We start from the raw sequence: 22,870 nt of genomic DNA on the forward strand, positions 1-22,870 counted from the left end.
GGTACTGAGGTTTTCCTGATAATTTAGCCAACCACCCTTATTGACCTGCACCAGTAGTCCTAGCTGCTATAACCTACTGGTAACCTGACAGATCCAAACACGAGCTTGCAAAGCTTCTTGAGGAATCCTTTGAAGGCCTCCAGGTCTGGAATAGGCCCAGGTCTTCTGCCTCCTTCAGATCCCATCAGGGATCTACGGATTTCAGTCAGGTGACTGACGGCCTCCATTACAATCCAAGACTTCTTCTGGAACTGGACCCTGATTGAAATCTGGTCAGCTTGGATCTCCACAGTTGGGAGAGTTTCTCCTAGGATTAAAAAAATAGCTTTTTCTCGTAGACCTTCTCTAACCTTTATTTACATATTAAAATACAGTAGAAATATTTCCTTCAGTTTCAATGAAGACACTTTTTTTTACTAAAAGAATAAATTTTATTTCAGCACTGTAAGTCATTTCCCAACCAGTACAAACATGACTGCCATCTTTGTCTCTTTCTGAACCATTCCTCCCCTCCCTTTGTGAGATCAGACCACCAACCAGACATTTTTTGTAAAAAAGAAAAAAAACAAAAACAAAAACAAACAACTTTCCTTTACTTGTCTTCCCACAGTCTGGTGCTTCCATAATGCTAACAATGATGACAAATTATACCAACCATAATTATAACAGCAATAATGATGATAATATTTCTAGAGTAATAGTATGGATAAATTTTGACCCTTTTTTTGCTGCACAGGTGGTTCTGGGTACAGAAGTACATGCATGGGTACACGTGGCTCAGGGCGTGATGGAGCCAACTTGAGACACTTACTAGGACTCAATCATTGGGGGGCTGGGAGACTCCCTGGAGCTTTTTAGGTTTTGAGGGGGGGGGGGAGTGGCAGTGTAGAGCGAGACAGAATAGGGACCTAGATTCAAACTTAACAAGGCGTTGTTGGAATCCTGCGATCCGATCACAACAGGTAAAACACAAGGGACGACTCCTGCAGTCGTTCTGTTTGACAGACAGCAACACTGTTAATGGTGAAAAACACAAAGTGCATTTCTTTTCTGGGAATTTTGGTTCTCTTCACATCATCAAGCTCTTCACAGGCTCTCTGAGGCAGAGGGGAATTTTCCTCATGACAACTTCAGCTGAGATTCTGACATTTATGTCTTCCTCCAGGAACTTCTTTCAAACAGGAGACTAATAAAGGAGCGTTCCAAGTCAGTTATTTGATTATTAGATAGCAGTGAAATAGTACACAAAGGGATATCCTTCACATCCCTTGGTTTGTCAATGAAGCAAAAGCTTAGTTTGTTGTCATTTTGAAAAAATTACTTAAAAATAAATTTTAAGATGTAAATTGAAAATTGCTTTTAGAATGTGGATTAAAACAAACTGTCCCAACCCATCCAGGCAGTGACTCCACCTAACGGTTGAGATGTTTGCAAAATAGTTTTCATAATTCCATTACTTTACGTGTAGATAACTAGAGGTCAATCATTTCCCACTCCTTGATCTTGCAGATCATCTCTCAATACATTCCATTTTTAGGAAAATCGATTTGGAGGACAAATGATCTCAGGATTGTTTTCTGAGGAAAATTCAGCTATGTTTAGCCTCCATGCTAACACACAAGGAGACTTGGTACAGTAATAAGTTGCTCTGTCAATCTGAAAAATGAAAGGCAAGTTTGAGAGAGCACAATAATTACATGTAAGAAAAAAAAAATGCAGAAGAGGGCACGAAAACCCCAGAGAGCACGTCTGTCAGGTGTCTTCCTTCCTGGGTCGAAGGTGCCTGTGAGTGTGTGCGCGCGTGAGGAAGTCGCACCTGAGCGTGCATCAAGATTGACTAATTTAGCCGCTAACGCTCAATGACCACAAAACACTTCCTGCTTCCCCATCTGTCTGCGTCTCCACAACAGCCAGTGTTTGAAAGGAAACACCGTTAACACAGACTCGTCAGATTAATCACACGTGCTGTAATTTCTTTATAATCATACTCATGGGGACACTTATTACTCGGGTGGGGGGGGGGGCAAACCATCAGTGGCGGGGCAGGAGGGGCTTTCGTGGGGATGTTAGGTATACTTTGGTTGTTTACAAGAGATGTTTCGCTGCTTTGTGCAAGGGCGCAGATTTCAGCTTAGATTAATAAGTCGACCACAAAATTGTTTTACGGGACATCGTGAGAATCGTATATAGTGCAGACGACGATTTCAATTGGAAAAAAATGGGCGATATATACTTACGTACATAATAAACAGTGGTCTAAAGATGCCATATAAAATACAGGTAAGGAAAATCGCAATCGTTACAGTTCAAATCTCTAGGTTGGCTAAGCGTATTCAGTACTAACTGAAGCAATGGTAGAAGGATTAGATGTAATAACATTAAAAATAGTAAGAAAAACACGTTTGCACAATTGAATAAAACCGCTTTGATTTTTTTTTTTTCTGATTTTCTTTTTCCAGACTCTGGCTAGATACATACAGAAACTGATTATCAACGTTAATATAACCTTTACTGTTAGTTGGGTTGATTACGGGGCGGGGCAAGCCCACAGAGAAAAGAGAAAACGGCCAATAGAAACGGTCCTATAGGGCTAAAGGAGAAGCTGAGAGGGAGGGCGGTAAGAGCAAAACTGAAACACTGAGGGAAGGTGTGTGGAGAAAATCTAAGGTATGTGTACGACTGCTTAATGAGAATCAGTGGGCGTGGGTTGTGTGTGTATGTATGTGCGCGCGTGGGCTATGAGGAAGATCTGAGAGCGGAAAACGGCAGTGAATTAACAGCTTAGGGGTGTAGGAAGAAGAGACGGGGTTAGGATAATAAGCATTAAAATCACTGATCAAATATCTATCAAACTAAAACAGACAAGGACAAGAGAGGGACACTACATCATGTATTGTGTTGACTTTTTTTTCCCTTACTAGCTACTGCGTAACTCAGGGTTTAACATTTATGTGTCTGTTCGTGTGTGTGCAAATAGTGCCACCCAACACCCGTGTTGTGTACTTCTGATGCAAGTTGGCGGCTTTGGAATCAGTCGAATGTGTTACCAAATGATCTCTGATGAACTGACGACCACTCCACTGGGAACTGCACAAAACCACTTCAGCACAAAAGCAGAGAGAACGCAGATGGTAACAAACGCAACTGAAAACCAGTGGGCTGTGTGTGTGTGTGTGCGTGCGTGATGCTGTATTGGTGTGTGTGTGTGTGTGTGTGTAACTGTTGTCTGGCGAGCGAATCAAATTAGGGCATCATCTACCAGATCACGCTCCAGCTCGCCGAACAAAAACCATCTTCCAACGATGTCCTGTTCCTACAGATACACATGTTGTCCTAGTGAACGTTGAAGCAGGTGAGTTTATGACTCCTAGTAATTATAAGTATTTCGGCCAGTGGAGCTCTGTTCTCTAGCCTAGTCGTGGTGTGTGTATTAAGTCCTGTTAGCCCGTGACCTACTCTTAACCTTTAAACACCGACAACACACGTCGGCTTCATCCCTACAGAAAAAACGGATCACGAGTCCGAACCTCTGCTTCTATTCGGTGTTGGTTAAAGAGACGACGGTGAAGGCGGCGCGGCCCGGCCCCCCCGCGATGTTGCGAGTGTGGGCCTACGCCCCCCCAAAACGGGTGAACTGTCAAAGAGTTGAGTTCATAACTGAGGGGATGTCAGACGCGACACATCGAAACGTACGTATAAACTCAGGGTTGCTTCCTTCAAAATGGCGTTTCAGAAGAGCTTTGTATTTTTTCCCATGTCAATTCTGTGGCACACATTAGAGCACAAGTCATCAACATAGTAAGAAAATAAGGTGCTTCTTTGTTGACTTGCCTTGTTTTAACATAGCGAGCTCGTTTCAACATCTGTGGTCGGTAGAAAGATATTTTGTGGGCCGGCATCTCCGCGGCCATGCGGTTGACCGCTGCGACGTTTGTGCTACCGGTGAACGGTACGTTTGTTTCCGTAGTCAGATGAAACCTACTATGGGGGATACATCTCATTCTCTACAAACATAAGTGCTCTAATAAAACATCTCAGAAGTCTCGGATTGTGAGCGGCACTCGTCCGCCGTGAGGCCTCTCTCCTGTCATGTGATCTGACCCGTAAAGCCTCCGCTGCAGTGAGCGGAGGGCCTTCGGGGCAGGGAAGTGCTTCCCTCTGGTCTAAAGTGACACACCGCAGCCGGGTGGTGTCCAATCACCACCAGAGGGTGGAGGGATCTATGAGGCTTTGTCGCCACGCCCTTTTTTCTATATCACCAGCTGCCACTTTTGGCGAGCCGTGTTAAAATACACTTTGGAAATAACTTGGTGGAAACCTGAAAAGATTCCCGGGAATCCCTGACGGGACAGTCAAGAGTCCTTTCAGCTTTTGCCACATAAGTTCCTGTTTGAACACGAGGCCGGTCTGAGCGGCACCCTGCCTGGCAGAAGCCGCCCAAATCCTCCCCGTTGGTTTCCAGCTGTCGCTACGCAGCGTTTTTTTTTTTTTTTTCTCTTTTCTTTTTGGCCTTACCTCCAGAAGGTGCTTCAGATTTCAGGTCTTAAACACCGGCTGGAGGACTGTCCAGTGTGGTTCACGTTTTAAAACAAAGTGCTTCTTTGTCTGAAACCACTCTGTTCACATTCTGACGTCTCTCAAATAGATTCTTTCCTTTAAATGTAGTTCTACATGTCATAAGGATTTACCTGTGTGCAGGGGACGCCCCACACAGACAGTCAATTCACCTGTACAGGGGCTTTTTCAATTCATCATCTTTAAATACAACGTTAAGTGCTTTTGTTGGGATAGTACAATCAAAGCTTTGGGACTAAGGGTCCTGGGGGGGATGGGGTGGGAGGAAAATATATTAATGCACTTTATTTTGGAAAAATGGGGAACGTTTTGCATAATTTGGGGCTTAAGGTGCATCATTTCATGGGGTCTCTTTGCACGGCTAAGCACTAGGCTATGCTACGTAGGTCAAAGTAAGATAGCGCTAATGCCATGGTGGTGCAGAAGTGCTCCTGTGAGAGATAACCAATCGATAAAAAGGGTTTGCTGCTAGCGCTAATGCTGCATAGCTAGCCTACAGCGGCGCTACGCGCATCCAGAGTCCAACTCTGAATGTCTGAATCCAGAGCAGACAAACTTACACTAGATGGCAACTTAACACATAAACACTCAACTACAGACCATGGTGACCAGGCCTAGATGCTGTAACCATGGAAACCACATCCAATCTGTCACCGTTAGCGCAAGTTTAACATCTGTATGCAGATTCAATGAAGGGGACCACTAAAAAAAACAAAAACAAAAAAACAAAAGAGGAAACTGAAAATTTACAGATAACCATACATACCACGGGGCTCTTTAAGTGGGGGTCATAGTAGGGGGTGGGGCTTTAAGCTTATTTTTACTCTGAGTGCGGGAGGGAGGCGCTTAGGATTCTCGAGGGGTGGGGCGCTTACAGACTCATGGAGAAAACCTCTCTTCATAAAACAACGTAAAACCACATTAGAAAACTAAAAAGGAAGTAACAGCTAGCTGCTTCAGCCTATCACACGGAGCAGGAGGGGAGAGAAGGCGGAGCCTCGCTTCCCTTCCTGCTCAGTGTGACGACGCGCTCGGCTAGCAGGCAGGGCTACAAAAACAGGGAAAGGCAGTCGAACACAGACAACTCTCTCAGAGCATCTTTGGGAGGGATGCCATCATTCCTCCTTCTGTAGTGCTCCGTCTGACGCGCAGTCGTCAAGGCAACAGGGGGCCTCCACTTCCACCCCCTCTGATTGGTTGTCTCTGCTGGCTAAGGCACACTGGATTGGCTGGGCCAGGGGGGCCAGCTCTAATGGCTGGCTGATGGCAGAGGCTGCCGAGCTGCCGTTCAGCTGACTCACAGCCTCGGGCGCGGAACCCGCCTCCTCTGAGGGCTTTGGGGGGGGGCTGGATGGAGGCGGCGGCGACGTCTGAATAAGGAAAAACCAATACAGATAAGGAAAGTTGATGCAACAACTGCTGATAAGTTACTACACTGATGACCTCCGTGTCGTACCTGTGTTCTGTTGGCAGTTGCCTTTTTCACCCCCCGACCTTTTGCTGGTATCTCTTTACCCCTCCTGGGACGAAGGAAGACACGAGTTTAGATGAACCAACCAGCATCAGTTCAAAATGATTATTAGTTATTATTGCACAGCTTCACTTCAATCGATTCACAAATTCCCTAGTCAGATTTCTACAATAATGGATAATTAAATCCATTCATCGTGTCGTCTTAGGGACCACGAGACGACACGATAAATGGAGATGCGGGGCATCCGATCACCTGGATATAGAAGCTGCAGCAGGGGTATTCAATTAAAAGTCACGGAGGTCCAGTTATAAAAATTTCCTCTTAGGTCCAATCCCAAGTCCAGTTTGTGTCTTATAGCCAGTCCCTATGTCCACATTTACTATCAATTTTCAAAGCGGATATGTTTAAGTGAGTGCACAGCTAGCTCTTTGACCTCACCATAAATAAAAGTAGACCCAGGCAAATAAATTTTAAGCCTTTATGTTAGATTGAAGACCACCAAACCTCAGAATTAAAAATGAAGTGCAAAAAGGGATGAATAATGTTTTTTCTTGTAAATTAAAGACGTCCCAGCCTAAAGAACTGAAGGCCTAAACTTCAAGTAAAAAAAAAACATTAACATGTTCAGAAAGCATGAATAAAAACTGGCTATTTCAGGGGAAATATACAAACAGAACTTTATTCATGAGAGACAGGGGCATGTGGCCTGCCAGTGATTTACTTGTACACAAGTAACCTTGTACACAAGGTGACCACCACCACCACCACCACAAGATTCGCACAGGCACACCTTGTGGTGGTCTCTGTCATCTGTGGTGAAAGTGACCACTGGCCTTTGTCAGCATCTCTTTTATTGCTGCATCTATGTCCTCTCTTGTGTGTGTTTCATAGTGGTGTTACACTCAGCAAAGAGCTCCTTAGCTTTGTGAAGGAACCTGATACACACACACACACACACACACTACAATTCATCAATGTCCACAGATATGCATGATGCTCTCTGAATAGCTGCATCAAGATGTTAATATTTCTGATTTTCTGGTTGCTGTTGAAGCTGAAATTGGGAGTATTTCCACACATCTCAACTTTGTTTTCCCCTCAAACAATGTGTCAACAACAGCTTTTAAGCACTTATTCACAACTGTCCCATCAATAAAAGATGTTTTATCAAACTCCAAACTCCACCATGCCTTTAGTGAACATTTGTTTGCATTTCTCGGTCATTTTGCCCTCAGCTCGGACTTCAAGAGATAATTCTGCACAAAAAATCTGTGCTTTGTTTCATGGTGGCGCTTCACGTTATTAATTAAGTAATGGTACGTGTTCAGACCACATGAGGTAAAATGGTTTTGAACTGTCTGACAGAGGAATAAACATAAATTTCATCCACTCATTGTTAACCAGCAGTTTTCCTCATTAACCTCCCTTCGTTTGGAGCTATGCCATCTCCCTTCTTCTGTGCTCCTGTGGCGGTAAACTCAGCGGTAGCGAGCTGTCTCACTTCCTGGTGCGCTGACAGAGCAGGAAAACAAATGATCTGATTGGCTGAACTGGGTGGAGCTATTACCGTGTTAACTGTAGCAGCAGCGCTGTAGCCAATAAAATCTACTCTTGTGAATTTATCATGGAGTAGTCACGGGTCCAGACAGAACGATCACGGTCCAGGTCTGCCATTTGGTGACCCCTGAGCTGCAGTCATTGACCAATCAGAGGCCTTACCTTCCTGCTGAGTTCATTCAGAACCAACTAGGTGTGGGAGTAAAGCAGGACAACCATCAAGCTTTTTCTCAATGAAAGTCTACGGAAGAGCTGCATCGAGGAAACCCGCACATGTGCATGCGCATACGCACACACACGCTAATGCTCACATAAGTTAGGCAGAGGTGCTTCAAATTAATGAAATCTTTTCCTGGACATTTCAGAGTAAACTGCAGCAGCAGTGAGGATTAACGCTGACCCAGCAGGATGACCAACAAAATCTGAATGTTCTGACTGGACCTAAAAGATGAACATCTGACTCACCCTCTCCCGGCTCCCACCGACACCACCTGCATGTTGAACCCCCCTCTTCCTCGGACTGGTTTGTTCCCGGCCCACTGGCCAACAACCATGCCAGCAATTTCCAGTTTTCCTCCTTGGGGGGGGATGGACTGGATGCCTGAAGACAGAAGGAAAGAGAAGCGACTTGAGACGTCAGCATCAGTAGTACTGACCCTCTCTGTAGGCCTGCAGACACATTCCTACCGCTGCATGTTTCTAAATGTTTTTCTGTGAAATAGAAATAATTATATTACAGTGTAAAAGAAACCAAACTTTAGAAAATTAAAAACTTCAGATCATCTGCGGTTTAATCCCTGAAGCTCATTCGGACCAACAGGATTCAGATAAACGTCTCTAACACTAATTTAACTTCTGTTCTCCATGTATTTTCAGCGTCGATTTTCTCTCCTTGTTGCATTTTAGGATAGTAGTCAATCAATAGTCTCCGCCCACAGGTGTGATGTCATCACGCTGCTGCTGCTGTGAGGGAAGTAAGAGTTCAGACCAACAGGAAGTTTTATGTGAAGGTACCTGGAAAGGCTCTGGGTCTGTGCTGTGCTGGGTGATGTGGGTGAGGGTGATGGGGGTGATGGGGGGGCATGCCGCCCATGGAGCGAGGTGGGTATAGCGGAGGCATGGGATAAAACGGTGGCACCATGGCAGGGGGGAGGAAGGCCGGTGGTGGAAGAGGAGGGGGAGGGGGAGGAGGAGGGCGGGATAGGTTGATGCCCTCGAGGATTGCCTGGCGCATCTTCTCCACCTTTGACAGCAGCTCCTCCTGCAGAGGAAGAACATCCGAGGTTGACTGGAGGGGGCGGCAGGTACCGATGACATCACTTCCTGCCCAGGTCATACCTGTCCCTCACACATGTCCAGCAGGGCCGCCCTGTCGCGAGCAGCCCGGGACAGTTTGCTCTGGAACAGTTTCCCGTCAAAGAAGCCCCAGGGGCAGCAGTGTTCCCATGGTAACGGCTGACCACACACGTCATTGATGAACAGCGCCGTGTCAACGCCGGCCATAAAGAGAGACGCCAGCTGCACGCCACGAGCGTCCACCTTCTCCACCTGAAACACACAGAACATGACGCTGCCGTTTGGCTGCAGCCACAGACGCACACGCAAACAGAAGAACGCTGGGGGGAGGGGGTCTGACCTTCAGCTCCTGAAGCTGGTCTGGTTCATAGAGCTGGCTGGAAACCGCCTGAGCCAGGAAGGCGTCTAGCTCATGTCTCTGAAGGATCCGTCCCCCAGGCCACTGCATCATATACCTGAGGGGGAGGAGCCAACACTCAAAACAGGAAGTTCTTTAGCACCCCCACCAGGCTGGCTAATTCTGACCAGCGTATCACATCTCATTAACTGGCCTCTAGAATCTGTTTCAACCTCACACCCGCCATTCCTAAACGGTCGAGCTCCCTCAGCAGCTGCAAATTAGTTCCTGTGTCGTCACCATGACAACCAAGCGACACTAATCTGTAACCGTATTAAAACGACCTCCTGAAGAGGAATCGATACTTCAGCTCCAATGAGTGGCTTTTACGAGGAGGAGGGAGCCTCGGCCCTACAACCTCTCCTGAGGCCCGCGCTCAGTTCCATTACAGTTCTCATACAAATGTAATTACAAATACAGCAAGAAAACGATTGATAAGGTTTCTGTCTTTTTCTGTAACGTAACAGATTTATACAGGAGGTGGAGCAGCAGGAGGAGGATGAGGAGGGATCTTAATCACTGGGGGGAGCATAAAAAAACAGCCTGTAGCTCACTGAACTATCGGCGGCATACCTGAGCACGCAGCACATGAGCAGGAGGTGCTGCGGGACCTGTGCTGGGTTGAGGAGGGCCGGGCAGTCAGAGCGCAGGCAGGCCAGAAAAGCCCTGGTTCTCCTGGAGCGGTCCTCGCTGGCCCGGCCCAACCACAGGCGTCGGAGGTTGGGGCAGGTCCACTCCCGGAAGCAGAGGGCCGGGACCAGCTCCGGGGTCAGAGCTGACTTGGCTTTACCGCTGCTCCACTCCTTTACGATGACGGGAGGAACTGTAAACAGAGCAGTGTGGAGACAGTGAGCAGGAGACCAGCGCCACCTCCTGGTGGCCGTACTGAGTTACTACATCTTTAGCCACGTACCCTAATTTATTCAATGACTAAGAACAGAGATATAATGTATATCTAGCATATATTTAAACCCAACTGATAGGTTGAGACAATAAAACAATACATTCTCTGCTGACAGACAAGAGTGTGTTTAGGGTTCGGGGGTCCTTACCTTCCAGAGGAGCCCTTTTGCGGAGAGCGAGCCTCTCCAGGCGACGGTGTGTTTCGGCCAGACTGAACAGGACGCCGTAAGCATACTGTCTGGCAGCACGGAACAGCAGAGAAGCAGGAGGCAGCTCGGAGTTACACTCATCCTCTATACACACCGGCATCTTCATCTCTCCCTAGGGAGGGGGGTGGGGGGTGCACAAAGGTGATGTCATATCAACGAAAAAGGTGACCCAGAAGATACAATCTTTCAGAGACTGAACTGGAGTGTGTGTGTGTGCGTGCGTGTGGGGGGAGTTACCTTGGTCAATATGTGGAAAATCTGGGGGTACATCAGTCCTCTTCTGTGTCTGTGCTCGGCGACACGAAGAACCTCAGCGCTGACCTACAAACAAACAAACAAACATTCGTTTACAGGCTGCAGACCCACCGTCACCTGATTGTGCCAATGACCTTCTTATGGACACACACCTGAGGTAAAGGGGGTGTGGTTATGTCCATGTGACTTCGCGTCGCCATAGACAACAGTGACGGAATGTTTGACCCGCTCCCGTTGCCTTGGGAACCGTTTCCAGAGGCAGAGCCCCCCCTTCCGGCTGGATCCTCCCAGCGGGAGGGCTTGTCCGTCAAATGGCTGAAAGAAAAACGTATTAATCTTCCTGCCTGCCAATGCAGTTGATTTCATATCACCTTTAATGTGAAGCTCAGTTTAAATGAAAATTAAATCCTAAACGTTTCCTAGGTGTTAGGAAACGTTTAGGATTTAATTAAGGCCAACCCTTAGGTTTAAGCTTTAGTTTAAGCTCAGCACTTCTTGGATTAATCACACTGGGTTGCGTGACAAGCTAGAAGTTTCCTAAAAGTCTGACTTATCTTACTTTGAGTTGCTGTCGTTGGGTTCATCGCCGTCCGATGAGGAGGAGGGAGAAGGGGAGGGACCAGACTGAGTGCTGGTGTGATGATTGGGCAACCGGTTTCCAGCCTGAGCGTTATCATACGGAGCCGACCAATCTGAGAAGCCCATCTTGCCCGCCAGTGAATCGTTGCAGTCTTGGGACGACGGTGGTGCATTCTGGAACAGAGGGGCGGAGCCAGGTCCAAATGGAGTATTTTGATAGGGTGGCTTTAGCCCTGGGACCTGGGGAGGGGGAAACTGCAAAAGGACAGAAAGGGAGGCAAAAGGAAATCGGAAAAGGGAGCAGAACAGATGCAGGAGAGAGAGTGGGGAGGAGGAGGAGGAGAAGGAGAAGTCTCAGGGATGGGAACAGTTATATTCCAGTAGGAGGGGCATCCAATCGAGGCTAGAGGGTTTTGGGATGAAAGGAATGTGACCCTTCATCCCTCAGCCTGTTTATCCTTAAACGTGCAGAAAAGGAGTAAAATCTGAATCCACTATGTTTGGATTCATGTCGAGAAATTACACCTGAGAGAGGACAAACAGTAAAATGAGAATCTACCTGATTCTTTCCAGGATGCATCGGTCCCATAGGTCCAGGTGGTCCCCCAAACGGGTTGGGTCCAAACCCGGGTACTGAATGAAGAAACGAAATAATTCAATTTGTCTTATTACACAACGACCTGGGGGGGGGGGGGCAGTTCCACTTCCGACAGACGACTCACAGATGAATGAGGAGGGTCCCATGTTTAGTGAGCGTGGTTTGGAGGCAGCTGAGAAATACTCCACCGCTTTCTTGAATCGCTCCACCTTGTCCTCCATGCGAGACTGAAAGACAGGAAGTAGTCAAGACGTATCGCTACCTGCCGTGGTTCGTCTGAGCAACCAGGAAATGAACACAGGTGAGAACAGGAGGAGGTCCATCCAGGCGATTAACGTCCAGCGATTATAAATATTTTTAGCAGACATGGTTATCACAGCTGTAAAGAGTGATCCCAAACATTTTCTCAAAACGAACCAATGATGATCGACAAAGCAGCGACTCTCACCTGTGACTGTTTGAAGACGTCTCTGGCGATGGAATCCAGGTTTCCCAGGTCTTTGATGGAGGACACGTACTCAGAGACGGCCTTGATCACCACCTCACAGGGCGGCAGCACCAGCTGGTGGGCGCGCACCTGGGGAGGGCAGGGACGGGTCAGGGGCAGACAAATAAGTCCTAATACCTCAAAGACTGTCCACTGTAAATCTAACACTTTAATGTGAACATCATAGTCTTTGTTTTATTGACGAGTGACGACCTTCATTTATTTACCCCTCCCATCTTTATGCGGCTGCAGCGCTCCATACAGGTCGTGTTTCAGCTCCAGCTCATTCATTAATGTGACGTGAGGTGACCATTCATACTGTTTTTTAACTGTACAGTTACAAACTTGAGGATGATAATCAGACGCCACTGAGTTGAATTATCTGAATTCTGCAAGGAGGGTGTGCCCTTCTCTCTGGGCGGCCAATGGCAAACAAGTTTGATGAAAGCTGGAAGCGGCGGCTCTCCTTTCCCGTACGGACGTGTTTGACTGGACAGCTGGACTCTGTGCTATTTATAGACTGAAACATTAGCGAGGAGGCTAACATCTTTGACCATGCTGGCTGCTCACTAGCTTGGAAGTTCCTGCAAACAGATCTGATGCAAACAATCAAAGCTCCGAAATCTGTTGATTGATTATCAGTTCTGACTCCATGAGGATGAGTCACATAACATGCAAGTGCGTTCAACCAGATCAGCTCAGTACAGGATGTACATTTAACTCACTGGCCCAAACATTTAGTCACATCCACATTCTCACAGGTGCAAACCAGAACCTTGAGAACATGGCAGCTCTTCTGAACCAAATTGTTTGTCAAAAAAAAAATATAACAAAACAACGTCAAGCTGAGGAAAGAAAAAAAGAATTATTTTAAAGACCCCAATCTCCAGTTTTTCTCTTAACCAAGCCAAAAACTGCATGAATATATCAATATGACAAGATGAAAAGGGGTTGCAGCTCAAAATGACAGAAACTTCAGTCTGAGAGGAGCTCTGCAGTGAATTCTCAGGTTCTACGGTTGAACATGGAGGAGCCAGGGTGATGCCGTCAGGGTGCTCTGCTCCTTCAGGAGCAGGAGAACCTGTTCCAACAGAGGGAACACTGACTTCTGTCTAACAGTCAACCTGACCTCCAGTTATCAGAAATTTGGTTCAGTTATGGCTGAAGGAAATACAAGGACGCGTTTTTCATGATTAAGGTGCTGAATAACCTTTACTCGTGATTTTAATATCTTTTTAAAACTAACCTTTTACATTGAATTCTGATTATGAGATGCACACAACAGAAGGAGAAACAAGGAGGGTCAACAACCTGTTCCTAGCATTGTTCGTCAGCTGTGCAGCCCTTTGGACTTGTGCAGTACCTTGAGAGAAGCCAGTGGGTGTTCTGGTCCCAGCAGACTCCAGTGGAAGGCAGCCAGGTCCTCGTCAGGCAGAATATGATTTCCTGCAAGACAAAGTCTTTCAGATGTTTGCTGAAGGTGGTGGTGGTAGTGGGGGTTCAGGATGGTAAGACAAGTTAGAGATATATAGGCCCAATCAATGCACACTAATTACCCAGGTACGTTGGCCTGCAGCTGATGTTTAGCAACATTTTGAACTTGTTTCTGCAGCGCCTGCTTTCATGCTGCTCTGATCAGACTCATATAGTTCATCTTGATCCGTTTTTGTCACAGAATTTTTTTCCGTGTATTTGCAAATGCAGTTTGACTGTCAGTGCATTTGCAGCTGATATTTAGGGTTGAACTGTAAGCCTGGCACGATGCTGTTTCACTAACCAGCTAACATTAGAAAGCCACTCAATGTCAGGACTGATGGAGTTCATGTAGAAGATTCTCCACCATGAGGCCTTAAGTCTGTTGTTATCCAGTTTTACCATGGTAACCAGAGATGAATCAAAGAAAAGATTGGGATAAATTATATTTAATATATTTCTCATGGATTTTTCTTTTTACAAAAGCATTGAATGACATGTTTTCCAGGACCTTGAAAGTGCTGATGTCTTCCAGCTACTGCATTTGAGTTGTCTCCTCGCCGCTACTCAAAGTGCATTATGGGTGGCAGCAGAGGTCGGGCATGTTTGACTGCGTGTTAGCACGTGGGGCTGGCGTTCCCGTATTGCTCACCCAGCAAAGCAGCGAAGCATGGCAGGTGTTGTGTCTTGAGGCCGAGCTGCCTGGCGGCCTCGGACAGCAGGTACTGGTGTGTGGTCAGGTTCTTTCCGTTCCAGCTCAGTTTGAGCGCGTGTGAAGAGAAGTAGGCGGGTACGTTACAGAGGGCAAATTCCGAATCCTGAGCAATCAGGCCAGCAAATCCAAAGTCCCTGTACAGAGACAGCACTTCCTGGTGGTGATCCTCCAGAGTCTGGACCACCTGTAGATGCAGAACCACAAAGCAGAGTCTGGGTCACCCCATAAAAACAGACCGAGTAAAACAGGACGACATTTATAGATTTAGACGTCACATTTGAACGTCTTTATAGAAAGACATTTAACCTTGTGACACAACTTTATTCAAAATTAATAATTATTGAGTTACCTTTGTCTACACACGTATGTCCAACAGCAATAGATTAATCCAGTTATTAGCTTTAAGTCAGCAGTGCCAGAGGAGACTTACAGGATAAACATGAAAAACCAGAGCAGTCGATAAATAAGGGACTGATCAAACTTGAAACAGCCTTTGAACAGATTTTAGATAAATATAAACTTCAGCACCACATTATTGCAAATAAAAAATCTGGGACTTCCTGCAATGTTTTATTTGTGAAAAATTGCTGAAGTTGGAGGGTGAAGCATCTAAAATAAAGTGCCCAGTTCAATTCCACAAAGGATTTTACAGGTATCACAATAACGCAGATTCCAAAGGGAGTGAGAAAAGAACATTTGAGCTAACACTGTCATACGACATGCATATTTGCATCAAACAAAACTCATTAGTCATAAATGTGTAATCAAGTTTACATTGTTATAAATATATAACACCATATATTGTGCCATTTTGGTATTTTTGTTATCCTTTGGTAAAAATTTCGGAACTTTTTTGTTTAAACTAGTTAAAACTAGTTCTTTCAGGTACTTCATTTAAAAATTTGTCAAATCGTCAACTTCCAAACTGTTTTCACCTTTAAAACGTATTTAACATCAGTGTAAAGGGAAACACACAATGAAGCTGTGTGGTGACATTCCCATTCACCACAATTCCAAATTCTCAATGTAAAGCGATCGCCTCGGAAAATCCTTTTGGGCATGCTGGTGTCTCATCCTAGGTGCACCCCGCTTCTTGCCCATGGCCAGCTGAGATGTGCTCCAGCAGACCCCTGACCCACAAGGCAGATAAGTGGTTGTAGACAGAGAGCATCTAGTCTACAAGAAAATGGATGTGTGAAGACTGCTTCGGTCAAGCAAATCCACTGACTACGATTATCTTATCAATTCAGACATAAATCCCGACGCTGATACCCGACTGTCCTCCGCTCTATGTTTTATGTTGATTTAAATGATCACTTATTTGTTTAGGATATTTTTTAACAAGAAAAAACACGAGTACTTCAAGTACAGTACTTGTTCAGTCTTCAGCATGTGTTGTACTGTGGAGTCTATTTAAACAAATACAGTTTCTACCAGGAAGAGCAAAGCAACAAAACATTTCGGCAACATTGACAAGAGGCCTCGGCGGCTCAGCTGCACGCTGGGCCTTAAACACACCAGACGACTCAGAACATCAGATCACCAGACCATCATCTATGCATCTGCCTAACAACAGTAGTGAACGGATGAAATTTAACATTCATCTCATCAAGGAAATACTACCATGCAGGAAATAAATATTTTTAATCACAAGGATCTGAAATAAATAAATCAAGGTTGCAGCCGGCCCATTGTCAGTAAGTAGGGGCCTTGAAATAATCGATGCCTTCAGCAGGTTCATTGAGTTCATGTTGTGTAATCCATAGGCTAGACTAGGTCATGTTGTACAGTTAGCGTTTACACCCCCACCCCACCCCCCAACAAGGATGAAGCCAGGCTTCATGCATCATCACCATGTTGTACTGGGATGCATTCCTCTTCCCAGTGACATCCAGCAGACCAGAGCTCCAGACAGGTACATGTGGAACAGTACCCCCCCCCCTTAAAGATCAGGACTATTAAAACAGCACTGCGTGAAGTGAGGTAACAAGCACGCGTGCAACTAGAAAGGGTGAGTGTTGGAAAAGCACGTCCAACGACACACACACACACACACACACAACACACACACTGCTTACCCTCACTCGAAAGCGGAACATGGCGAGGCGGACGCAGTGGCTAAGGCAGGCCGGGGGCAGGAACCATGCCCGTGGAGGCGGGGTGGCCTTGCTGCCGACGTGGTTGACTATCAGCTGAGCAGTCTGTCGCTGGCCCTGAGCTCGCCGCGCCCACTCGGGCCAGCGCTCCTTCCCCAAGGTGCCGTTGAAAACCACGACCAGCTCCAGGCCCCCCTGGTACAGGCACGCCTGTGACAGGGCAGCCAGGTAGCCTAGCATGGCGTTCCACTCGCCCCCGCACACCCAGTCCGTCTGGTAGCCGCCGTAGAGGCGCTGCAGGCCGGAGTCAGCGTCGATGAGGATCCTGGCAGGCGGGGGCGGGGGAGGCATGGGCCCGGGGTGATGTGGGTGGTGGTGTGGGTGATGGTGGTGAGGGGGCTGGCGGGCCGCGGTGCGGGCTAGCTTAAGGAGGTCCACAGGGACCGCGGCCCCGGGACACCGCTTCTCTAAATACTCCTGGAAACCCTGCACTCCCATGACGGTGTTGTTGAGCCGGTGTGTCTGGCCGGGAGCGGGCTCTGAATACGTTCTGTACGCCGTGTTGGTAACGTGGTGTGGGGCGAGACTTTAGCTAGCTGTGCACTTCAGGCAAGCTAACTGGTCTCCGATGTAGTGTCGAACTGCTTCGATTAAACCCTGCAAAACAACTTATCTGCTGCTACCCAGACCGGCGAAACGAGTCACCATGCACCTCCGGAGAAGCCTGTCAGTTAGCGTTACTTATTTCTACTTATCCGAAGGCCAATTTCTCAGTTTTGATCGTGGATGCTCAGTTCAGTGTCCATCCCTGTGGATTTTTGGTAAGACGCCAGCAAGGCCAGTGTAGCTACCTACAACCAGAAGTTCAACATTTCATCTACTCCCATAACTTGGCTTTGAGACAGCCAGTTCCAAAAAATCTAGTTGCAGAAAATAGTGGAACTGATGCGATATGGCGGATACTGTTACGAAACGCCTGTAAAACAATGATCCTACTGACTTGTGCACATGAAACAGATGCAATACTGCGCATTAGTTAGCAACACAGGCTGGATGGTCAGTTAGCGGACATGATGTTAAACCGAGCAGCTTGAAAAACCTTCAGGTCTATCTGACAGCTAAAATATTTTGACATTTATTCTGCACTATCTTCGCCAAATATCACGTGTGCAGCTTTCTGGCAGGCAAGTGTCAGAATTACAATTCCAAAAACAAAACTACCAAACTGTGTGCCTGCCTGGCTGTCTGACTGACTGACTGGCTAGCTGTACGGTACTAACATTTGCTAACTGTGTGGCTAGCTGTTAGCTCCTGGCAGGGGTCCCCGGCGTGATTTGACGCGTCAACTCCCGAAGACAAATCCGGGGTCGACACGACGCGGAATGAGATGGATGTTTGACGAAATAAAATAAAAGTAACTAAAAGAAAATAAAAAGAAAAGCCCGATGGTGCCTCCCTCGCTTTCGTCCACGCTCACGGCTTCATGTTGCAGAGGGGAACATTACTTCCAAGCTACATCAGCCATCTTGCGACTTCCTCGCGGCCCAGTGGAGAGGGAGGGAAGGCGGAGAGAGTTAAGGAGGAGGCGCGGCCGCGGGTAAGCTGGGAAATGTAGTGAAACAACTGAAGACGCCTGAGTGCAAAAGCACAAGAAAAACTACAACTACCAACATCAACATGATAACGGCGAACGAGGACGAAAAGCTGGAGAGTAGAATTTCTCCAAGTGGCCAACAAGTGATTAAAGTGCAAATACCGTTATTTAGTCACTGTTTCGCCTGAATGCTGTTATATCCCCAGGCAGATGGTCACAATAACATTAATAACTGCTGCTGCTGTTTGGCTTACGCTGATCTGCTTCATTGAAATATGTCGAACTTAAAATTGATATATTCCTAAGCAGTTTCGTGTCCAGTGTACGGCATGGCGTTAATTTAACACTTCAAACATGAATTAGTCGTTACCCGACCAAAATAACAGAGTGCTGTACCAGGTATGATGGCGATGTGCCCTTCGTGTTTATCTTATTGCGTGTATGTCGCCTCCCTGTGGTTCATTCACTGCTCAGAGAGGAGAAAGTGTAACTATCAATGGAGGAGCGGTTTGTGAATCATAGTATGGCGACGACCTGACTCCCTGTACCCTGCCTCTGATTGGCTTATCGTAACAAATTGTTGAAATTCCAACCAATCATCAATGAGCATGGCCGAGCGATACCGCCCTTTTTTCCTGAAGACAGTACTTTTAGCCAATCAGATGCCGACAGGTTAGGTCATATGCCTTCACTGTAGTAGGTTTTGAAGCGTAGCTCCCGGGCCTTCTTTTCGAGGTGTAATGACGACACCAAGAGAAATTTAAGAACTTTAGCTGATAAAATTATGCAAACCAATGACTTAATAAAGACTTGTAGGATAACAATTACTTAACGTATTAGTTTTTTCAGAATTACGATGACTTACTTTAAATTCTAGATCCTATTTTTAAATTGGATCTAATTTAATAGTCATTTAAAATGTAAAAATTCACAGTATATTTGAATAATTGCTGTTTTATTGTAGTTTGTCTCATACTGTGGGCTTAACTTCGGCTTTGACAAAGAATGATTTATATCTTACTCAAACAAGTACAGTACTTGTTCTTCTTCTTTTCCTTTCGGCTTTTCCCTTCAGGGGTCACCACAGCGAATCAATTTCCTCCATCTAGCCCTGTCCTTTGAATCCTCTTCTCTCACACCAACTACCTTCATGTCTTCCCTCATTACATCCATAAACCTCCTCTTTGGTCTTCCTCTAGGCCTCCTGCCTGGCAGTTCAAAACTCAGCATCCTTCTACCAATATATTCACTATCTCTCCTCTGGACATGTCCAAACCATCTCAGTCTGGCCTCTCTGACTTTATCTCCAGAACCTCTAACATGTGCTGTCCCTCTGATGTACTCATTCCTGATCCTATCCATCCTGGTCACTCCCAGAGAGAACCTCAGCATCTTCATCTCTGCTACCTCCAGCTCTGTCTCCTGTCTTTTCCTCAGTGACACTGTCTCTAGACCAAACAACATCGCTGGTCTCACCACAGTACAGTACATGATTTTCAAAATAAACATCAAACAGACAGACAGACAGACAGATACTTTATTAATCCCGGAGGAAATTTTATATATCCACTGCTCAGGCATTACATAACGAATAATACTGGATAAACACCAGGAGAAAAAGAAACACTGACATCACAGGACATACCGCAAGACATACACTACAATAACAGACACATGCAGCACTAACAGGACTTATATACTAAACTATAACTAAAATATAAACACTATAAAATTTAAAAATAAACAGTATAAAATTTAAAAAATCCAACAGTATAAAATTAAAATATAAACAGTATAAAAATAAAATATAAAACAGTATAAAATTTAAAAAATAATTGAAAAACAGTATAAAATTAAATTAAATTAAATCCATTCAACCCCGTGCTGACCTCGCCACCTCCCCCCCGCTCCTCCTGAGAGAGTCATTGTACCCCCTGATGGCACGGGGCACGAAGGAGGACCTCAGCCTCTCTGTGGAGGCGCTGTGTGGCAGCAGTCTGCCGCTGAAGGTGCTTCTCTGCTGGGAGAAGGTGGTGTGTAGGGGGTGGCTGGTGTTGTTCATGATAGCCTTAACTTTAGACATGGTCCTGCTCTCCAGAAACGTATCCACAGAGTCCAGGCTCAGCCCAACCACTGAGCCCGCTCTGTGGATGAGTCTGTTCAGACAGTCCATATCTCTTTTCCTGGCCCCCCACCCCAACACACAATGGTGTATGACAGCACACTGGAGACTACGGACTGATAGAACATGAGAAGGAGCTTAGGACAGATGTTGAAGGAGGCCAGCCTCCTCAGGAAGTACATCCTGCTCTGCCCCTTCTTGTACACACAGTTGGAGTTGAGTGACCAGTCCAGTCTGCTGTCTAGCTGCAATCCCAGGTACTTATAGTTTTCTACCACCTCCACCTCACTGCCCTTGATGATCACTGGCTGTGGAGAGGGAGGTGCCCGTCGGAAATCCAGCACCATCTCCTTCATCTTGGAGACGTTGAGCTGGAGCTGGTTCTGTTGGCACCACTCTACGAATTCAGCCACCAATGCCCTGTACCCCCCCTCATCACCCTCCCGGATACATGCCACTATCGTGGTCTCATCGGAGTACTTCTGTATGTGGCATGTGTCCGAGTTGCGCTTGAAGTCTGATGTGTAGAGGGTGAAGAGAATGGGGGATAGAACGGTCCCCTGTGGCGCCCCCGTGCTGCTGGTCACCATAGACAAACAGTCCCCCATACGGATGTACTGGGGTCTGTCCGTTAGGTAGTCCGTAATCCAGCTCACGAGGTAGGGGTCCACAGCCATGGAGGTCAGTTTATCCTGCAGGAACCAGGGCTGGATGGTGTTGAAGGCACTCGAAAAGTCAAAGAAGAGCACTCTGATGGCACAGCCCCCGGCGTCCAGGTAGGAGAGTATGCGGTGGAGGAGGTACAAGACAGAGTAGTCAACCCCAACCTTGGCCTGATAGGCGAACTGGAGAGGGTCCATAGCACCCTGCACCTGTGGACGCATGAGCTCCAGGACCAGTTGCTCTAGCCCTTTCAACGCGACCCGCTCGGCATCCGCGATATCTCCGTCGGAGCTCGGCGGGGATGAGATCGCATGTTGCCGGGTCTCCTTTGACCCTCATAGACATCAACTCCTCCCTGGAGTGCACTAGCATATTACTATAAATTATCTAAATTTACGTTAAAAAAATACACGCAGAAACATAGAAAAAAATGCAAAATTATGCATAACAAACTCGCTTTGAGCAAAGGAAACTGCAGCCTGCTCGCGCATGCGCAGATAAACATGAAAATAAAAGATTACTATTTCTATTACTACAATTGTTATTTGGCTCTTTAAAGTCATCACTAACATGCTATTCTAAATTCATTCAATCTTATAGACCCAGGGCAAGAAAACTGAACTGGCCTTTTAATTATTCATATAATACTATCAGTTTTGTAGATTAATTTTTTTTTTAATAAAGAGTAGTTATGATTTATGAGGAAATATAAGCATTTTTGTCTTTGCTAGACTCCCACATTCTGTTAACTTCATGACTTTCCAAACCCAGATTCCCAATTCATCATTGGCTTCTTTCAATTCTACTTACACAAAATAAGAGGCCTTGATTTATACTTCAAAACATAAGCTGGGACGAGACCTATCATAGAACCTATCCCAGCGGACTTACAGGTGAGAGGCGGGGTACACTCCAGGCACGAGCCACGCAATAGACAAACAATCAATCACGCACACAGAGAATTTGAAATGATTAATTCACCTACCTACCTACCTGCCTGCCTGCCTGCCTGCCTGCCTGCCTGCCTGCCTGCCTGCCTGCCTGCCTGTCTGTCTGTCTGTCTGTCTGTCTGTCTGTCTGTCTGTCTGTCTGTCTGTCTGTCTGTCTGTCTATTTAGCTATCTTTCTATCTATCTATCTATCTATCTATCTATCTATCTATCTATCTATCTATCTATCTATCTATCTATCTATCTATCTATCTATCTATCTATCTATCTATCTATCTATCTATCTATCTATCTATCTATCTATCTATCTATCTATCTATCTATCTATCTATCTATCTATCTATCTATCTATCTATCTATCTATCTATCCATCTATCTATCTACCTATCTACCTATCTATCTATCTACCATGCAAACACCACAAACAAAACAAACACAAACACCAGCTTCTCTTGGTGGGAACACACCTGTTGACTTGTCAGATCAGGTGGTAAATACGGCATTATTGACTTTTACCCGACATGTTATATCTAATGTACGTTATATCTAAACAGAAAAAAAATGCTAAATTGGAAAAATCAATGACGACATTTATGTGACAGTCTTTCTTGAGTTCTGTGTGATAGGTGGATGTGCATCATTCATCAGCATGATTGTAATTAGGATTGGATTCTTTCTTTTCATTTTATTTGAATTTAAAAATAACCACAGGGGGCGCCATTAACACTGTGTGAAATCATCTCTAAGCAGAAATGTTTTTACTGGTGGAACAAATTCACTTGTACCTCAACTGGGACACAGTTGGGGTAGGAAACATTTTTTATAAGAGCAGATCTTTCTCTTCTTTTGAGAGAACTTTTTCTTATGATCTGCCACCACACAAATTAAACTTAATTGAACTGAATTGCAAATTAAGTTTGGATACACA

The 22,870-nt window shown here is 45.9% G+C and overlaps 1 protein-coding gene across 2 annotated transcripts; it reads right to left on the bottom strand.

The window, feature by feature from the left end:
- Positions 1-407: 407 nt before the first annotated feature.
- fam120c (family with sequence similarity 120 member C) lies at positions 408-18,150 on the bottom strand. Of its 2 annotated transcripts, none has more exons than XM_068326359.1 (17): positions 16,597-18,150; positions 14,456-14,702; positions 13,694-13,776; positions 12,292-12,420; positions 11,968-12,070; positions 11,805-11,878; positions 11,226-11,419; positions 10,819-10,981; positions 10,649-10,732; positions 10,352-10,523; positions 9,873-10,122; positions 9,243-9,357; positions 8,945-9,154; positions 8,621-8,867; positions 8,072-8,207; positions 6,032-6,095; positions 408-5,945 (listed from the first exon to the last, which is right to left on the bottom strand). In XM_068326359.1, the coding sequence occupies exons 1-17, from the start codon at positions 17,110-17,112 to the stop codon at positions 5,691-5,693; spliced, it is 3,042 nt and encodes a 1,013-aa protein (XP_068182460.1). In that variant the 5' UTR covers positions 17,113-18,150; the 3' UTR covers positions 408-5,690. The 2 variants fall into 2 exon arrangements, with proteins under 2 accessions (XP_068182460.1, XP_068182452.1); XM_068326351.1 differs by having other exon boundaries at positions 11,226-11,500.
- Between the last annotated feature and the right edge of the window lie 4,720 nt (positions 18,151-22,870).

Source organism: Antennarius striatus, chromosome 2, assembly GCF_040054535.1.
Source record: "Antennarius striatus isolate MH-2024 chromosome 2, ASM4005453v1, whole genome shotgun sequence".
Taxonomy (NCBI): domain Eukaryota; kingdom Metazoa; phylum Chordata; class Actinopteri; order Lophiiformes; family Antennariidae; genus Antennarius; species Antennarius striatus.

Coding starts and splice junctions, on each gene's coding strand:
- fam120c (XM_068326351.1), bottom strand. CDS start 17,112: ATGGGAGTGCAGGGTTTCCAGGAGTATTTAGAGAAGCGGTGTCCCGGG. Junction 11,501..11,804: donor TGCATCCTGGAAAGAATCAG/GTAGATTCTCAT, acceptor GTCCTTTTGCAG/TTTCCCCCTCCCCAGGTCCC. Junction 5,946..6,031: donor CAACTGCCAACAGAACACAG/GTACGACACGGA, acceptor TTCCTTATTCAG/ACGTCGCCGCCGCCTCCATC.